The following is a 6263-nucleotide window of genomic DNA, read 5'->3' on the forward strand; positions in this document are numbered from 1 at the left end:
TAGTGTGCAGCATGCGACTCGCGGTTGCTGATCCATGTGGTTTTGCCTCGTCGCGCGACAAACGCCAAGCGGTCTCCGGAGAAGAAGACATTTCTGGGGCTGGCGGAGGAGTCGCGATAGAAAAGGCTCGTGTATACCATCGCACGCACGGGGAGACCTATGCACAGATGTATGGTGAAACTCTGCGTTGTGTACAGTAATATGTTCGTACGCCCAGACTACCAGACGTACCAGTTGAGAGGTGTGCATACGTCAATGCCAGGCGATTAAACTCTCGCAGGGAGCAGATCCAGCGCCACACTGGTTCTATGCTAAACTTGCCGGGTGCATCAGGCATGGTAAACTCCTCGACTAGCTCTGGAGTTTCCAAGATGTGCTCCAGCAACATTGTATAAAAGTCATGACCGTCGATGTCCTTCAAATCCCGGCCGACCCAGGACTGAGGGGGCCCGGGCTGATTCGAGTCCAGCAACAAGGGCAGGACAGCATAAACTCGCTTCTCGAGGCCCGAATTAAAAAGTAGCTCCTTGGTGAGAATTTCGTCCATTCTGGCTCGCATAGCTCGCAAACCGGTCCCAAGGTCATCCACGTTCATACGAATGCCATTTGCTGTCAGAGTCCGAAACTCCTGTCCAGGGGCTGGCCGCGTCTCAAACACCACGTCAACACCTGGTTTGCCTTCCTCCGAGGTACATTTACGAACATATGTCAATCTACTACCAAGATAGTAGCCAATGTGGCCCTCCGTCAGCCGCGTCTTGACGGCAGCATCTTCCGTCAGCGCGCCAGGGCTGCTTGGATCAAGCTGGCGACGGACGAGCAGGAACAAGCGGCAGATCCACAACAGAGCTGCCAGCGTTGGCGTCCAGTTGTTTGGCTGCTTGAAGGTGTCGTTGGCTTGCAGCGCCGTACAAAGGATATAGACGGTGGGACAGTACTCCAGGTCCAAGCTGTTCATGTCCGTGCTTTCATCAAGTACGGCACACCATACATTGGTCAGCGCCTCGGACAGCGTCATGACATGGTTGTTTTGACCTTGGGCCACTTCCACGTCGTCCAAAGCTTTTGCCAGCTCGTCACTGATTCGACCCGGAACCTCGTCGCCCTGGCGCCGTACTTGTAGGAGGTACTGCACGTAGCGCGTAGCCACAATCATGTAGCGATCGTAGGTGTGCTGCATGACTTTTTGATAATATCGGGCCGTAAACACGTCTCCCGACTTGGTGTACAGTTTCCCAAGGACCTCACGAGCCGTCGTGTAGCACAACATGTTTTCGTACGTCTTGTCCAAAAGACCGTGCATGACTGAGAGTAGGGTCGGGTTGACCTCGCTGCAACCCAGCTCTCTGACTTGGCTCAGTGACAACCGGTCAAGCAGCACCCCAAGGCCCAGAATCTGATAAACCGGATGGAGTCGTATCGAGTTGACGACAAAGTCCTTTTTTTTCTGAGCCTCGAGCAAATATAGGAAGCATTGCGCGTCCACACGGCGTCTCTTGGATCGCTTCGAATACTGGACCTCCACATAGCTCGAGCCCAATCCTCCTTTCCTGAGCCGCTGCATCCAGACTTTTCGTGGCGTCTCCGTGATGGCTGGATCGCCCTTATGGCATTGTTCATGTCGCTCCAGGCTTTCAAGTGTTGAAAAGCAAGAGGCACAGCAAGGACATCTGTAGCCCCGTTGTACTGGGATGCATGGGTACGCAGGTCGGCAGCCGTTCATGTCGAGAACAGGCTCCTTTCGAGGCGTCGCCTCCTTGATGAGATCCATTGCAAGCGAGATGTCTGCATCTTGTACGTTTACGCAGTGGCGCTTCAGGTGCTGGGCTGGGTTTTCGTTCAATGCGTGCCCGCACTTGCCGCAAATTAGTATCCACTCGTACTCATCTAGAACCAGGCCCAGCGATTCCAGGTACATCTGAGCGTGTGATGTATTGGCGTTTACGCTCAGGGACACTTGACGATGAGGATGTCGGCGTTTTGGCACTCTCAAGTCCGATCTCGGAGCATTGATAGTGTCCGCAGCAGAGCGGTCCAAGAGCATGCCATCGAGCTCGGTAGAGATGTTCTCCGTCACAGCCTCGTGCTTTGCTTTGATGTGCCGTCTTATGCCCTCAGCCTTGGGGTAGTGCTTGTTGCAGCCGCAAACCGGACACCAAAAATAGCCATCAAGTGCCCGTTTCAAAAGAAAGCTTTTTTGACCGATGGTGATCCGTGCCTCTTGCTGATGCCGCTACAAGTCGGTTTTAAAGCGATGTGAGCCTGTGACAGATTGGATTCGAAAGCCCAGCAGCACGCGAGGTGTACCTTGCGCTGATGATGCGCTTGCTCCTTCTGCGTCGTAAAGGTTTGAGCGCAAAATCGACATGTGTGGGTCGACTGCGCCACGCCCTGAATGTCCGACGAAGCATCCATGTTGTGCCACCCGATGCGGCGTGTTTCTGTCAATCAAAGCACAAGGTCAACGAATGATCAGGCTGGTCGGCCAGATGCTAAGTGGTGAGGCTGGAAAATGGGAAGGAAGCGGAGGCTGTTTGTCATCAGCGGACGTACATTGATGACTTTTGGCAGACGATGTGTGGCCGTCGCCGGTGTGGGCATTCACTATCCCAGCCAATCGGAAGGCGTGGCAGACTGGTATCCTCGTGCTCAGGCACACTTTGCACGGACTTGTACTGATGGTCTCTTCTCGACTAACCACGGCACCAACAGCGATTGCTTTGTTGGCCAGCTGATCAGAAAAAAAAAAAAAATTGGGCGATCACACACACACACACACACACACACACACACACAAACAACACACACACACACACACACACACACAAACAACACACACACACACACACACACACACACACACACACACATGGGCACACACACACACACACACACACACACACACACACACACACACACACACACACACACACACACAAAAACAACACACACACACACACACAAAAACAACAATTTTTCAAATGTCATCACGTTTGGATACTGTACAGTTCTTCTATTTCCCGAAGTTTTGCTACAAAAAGTCAATCTTCCTTTACTCGGACTTGTTCTACATTATGTACAAAACATGGGCCCTATAACTATGCTGCCAAAGATCAAAAACATGCATTAAGTTATATGTCAGATGCAATTAAAAGGTCCACTTTCTCACGACATGATAATGCCAGGCCTGCTTGCGCATCGCTTATGATCAGCCAGGATGCTGTAATCGCTGTCAAGCGGGCCAACGCCTGCAAAGATCCGTGCATTCTCTGTGTGTAACGCTAAAACATCAAGGAATAGGTGCCAAGCACCCAAACAGTACATGACCGCTGCAGCTATGCAAGCGAGGCACTCATTCCTCCACCACGGCCTGTGCCACCTATCATCGAAAAACAGCATCATCACAGCCGAGCCAGCCAGAAAAGAGAAGCATCACCTGAGATGAGCCAAAACGTCTTTGACTGCCCGTCGCTCGTTTTGACCAGAAGAAGATTGTGTCAGGAAAAGGCCCAAAAGATGTGTCCGCAGTGAGATACTGGACCTGAGCAACATGGCCTACCTCAAGGCACTTGTGCTTCACACCTGTCGTTGTGACGCCTTGTCTGTGTCAATGTTGACATGTGCGCATCTATTTTACCTGGCATCATGCATGATCAGGTATCTTACTAGCCAAGCACCTCACGACACCATCCGAGTAATTACCGGCTTGCAAGTTTTACCGGGCTCAAACGGCAGCGCCTACCTCATAAAGACACCCAATGTCCATCATGTCGCGCACAAAGCGGCGCAAATGTGTCCTTGATGTCATGTGCGCGTCTACTATTTTTGGGATTGCCCATATCCAAGCGTCTCGTCAATCAAGCACCTCACAAAGTCTCAACGAGCATGCCCAGGCGCGGCGGGCTCAAACGGCAGCGCCTACCTCATAAAGACACCCAAATGTCCATCATGTCGCGCACAAGGCGGCGCAAATGTGTCCTTGATGTCATGTGCGCGTCTACTATTTTTGGGATTGCCCATATCCAAGCGTCTCGTCAATCAAGCACCTCACAAAGTCTCAACGAGCATGCCCAGGCGCGGCGGGCTCAAACGGCAGCGCCTACCTCATAAAGACACCCAATGTCCATCATGTCGCGCACAAGGCGGCGCAAATGTGTTCTTGATGTCATGTGCGCGTCTACCATTTTTTGAGATCATCCATATCCAAGTGCCTAGTTAGTTAAGCATCCTTGAGCATGACCAAGGCTTGGAGCGGCACGGGATTGTGCATCAGACTCAAAAGGCAGCGCCTACCTCAGATTCACACCTGATGCACCTGAAACCATGCGGCAGATGGCGTATATGTGTCTATCCTACACATATTTACGTTTGGTGAGCCTGTGACTATTCATATTCAAGTTTCACGTCATTCCACCACCCTCGAGCCTAGCCAGGCCTTGACATGGCACGCAAACCAAATCCAAGAACAAATGGGAGTACCTACCGCCAACAGGCATTGGGTGTATATCGAACAACTTCACAAGCACAGTGTGTACAGTGACATCACCACACAACATTTTGAACGGCTTCAGTCCGATCTTGCTTGCGCTTTGCCCTGACCAAGCACCAGCATGAGGTCGTGACCACAACATCAAGGACAGCCAGTATCAGCGGTGAACACGACAGTGCCTACCTGACTGTGGCTTGAATCCGGGTAATCGTCACGGTTCATTCATTTCGCATGTCTGATTGTTCATGTACAACATTCTTGAAAACGTCCAATTGTCCCTTGTCTCACTGTCGCCGTGGGGCGCGAGGTCAGCATATCTGAGCTCGAGAGGCTTAATCTTCCGAGTAGGGGCGAATCAAATGGCAGCGCACACATCTATGTCAGCTGATGGCAATATGATGGCGGCATATACTGTCGCTGTTCACAAGCAAACGCAACTGGACGGGCCTGCCAGTTGCCGCATGGAGGCCGATGCATGGATGCGGCCCTGGCATCCCGTCAAAGGTGTCAGTCAACATTGCATTCAAATGGGATCGAACAACGGTCGACAGTCTCACAAACATTCTCGCGATGCCGCACTCACCGTCAGCCCTGATCACAATCTGCTCAAACGAGCTCGCACGTCGTTTGCTGGGGTCTGCATCAGCAGGTCTGAGGGTTTTGGGAACGGGCGAGGGGGGAGGCTGATTTAGCTTCAGGTGTCATGAGCGAGTGGGCCGGGCGCGAGGTATTGCTTGACATGAATCATAGCAGCCTCGACAAACCTGTTGGCATCAAATCATGTCACTGTGCCCCATCTTGTTCTTGACACGTCTCGGACATGTCCTAAGAGGGTCAAGCAGCCCTGGTGCTCCGAGCCTGTCACACCGTGCCGTGCCGTGCGCCTGGGTAAGCTTGTTTTTCAACATTGGCACCTGTCGGTGATGAATAGCGCAGACCAAATTGAATGCCAGTGCTTACCGTTGAATCTTGTTGCCATCATTTTTTCATGAGCACATGCGTAGATGCGACAGTGCGCAGCGTTCTCTCGTCCAGCTGGCTCAACTGCGTTTGGTCGTCGCAGGCGATGCAAAAATGCCAAAAGGTGATTAACAAATTTTTGTTAAATTTTGAACGAATGCACAGGCCACAACAACAAGAAGAACAACACGTCGAGTTTGCGAGTATGAACTTTGTCAGATGTTCCTGTTTTGAAATTGTCAGAAATTATTTTCTTGTAAAATTTACATCCAATGTTAAAAATTTTAATCCTTTGTTCTCCTCGATGCTGTTGTCTGACAAACGTTACTTATGAAAGCCTTCTTGAGTACACTTGCACCCATTATGCACACAATGGCCCCCGAAGCGTACATGATGTCTTTTACAAGAAGGCTGGTCCAAATGAAATATTCTTACACTAGCATGCAATAATCATCCATCAACTTCAGAACGCCAATAAACTTGTTAGCCGCCGCGTAGTTCATCAGATACTTTTTTTTCTGTCCCCGATTTCGACCGAAATATTGGCGCGACGTTGTGTCGATTCGGTGGCGTAGCTGCAGCAGATATCGTGGCTTCAGAGCGAGTGGTAGCAGTAGCGGCAACGGTAGTGGTGCGCGTGCCACTCGATGCTGCTCGTTTTGCTGCGGGAAGAGGCGACTCCGCTGCCTGAGCCGTTGTGGAAGAAGCAGCAGCTGTGCACGTGACATCCGATGCCGTTCGCTTGGATGTTGAGGGAGCAGGGCTGGTAGCGATGCTGTTGCCATCGCCATGATCGTCAGACCCAGGGGTAGCA

At 51.5% G+C, this 6263-nt stretch overlaps 1 protein-coding gene across 1 annotated transcript in view; it reads right to left on the bottom strand.

The window, feature by feature from the left end:
* MONBRDRAFT_26814 (uncharacterized protein) overlaps positions 1 to 2988 on the bottom strand; it is a gene marked incomplete at both ends in the record, with an annotated part of 5559 nt that extends 2571 nt beyond the window's left edge. Inside the window, 4 exons of the mRNA XM_001747315.1 lie at positions 232 to 2233; positions 2308 to 2441; positions 2671 to 2731; positions 2770 to 2988. Coding sequence (XP_001747367.1) covers positions 232 to 2233; positions 2308 to 2441; positions 2671 to 2731; positions 2770 to 2988 — 2416 coding nt within the window. The remainder of the gene's footprint in view (positions 1 to 231; positions 2234 to 2307; positions 2442 to 2670; positions 2732 to 2769) is intronic.
* Positions 2989 to 6263: the final 3275 nt, after the last annotated feature.

Source organism: Monosiga brevicollis, genomic scaffold, assembly GCF_000002865.3.
Source record: "Monosiga brevicollis MX1 MONBRscaffold_16 genomic scaffold, whole genome shotgun sequence".
NCBI classification, from domain to species: domain Eukaryota; class Choanoflagellata; order Craspedida; family Salpingoecidae; genus Monosiga; species Monosiga brevicollis.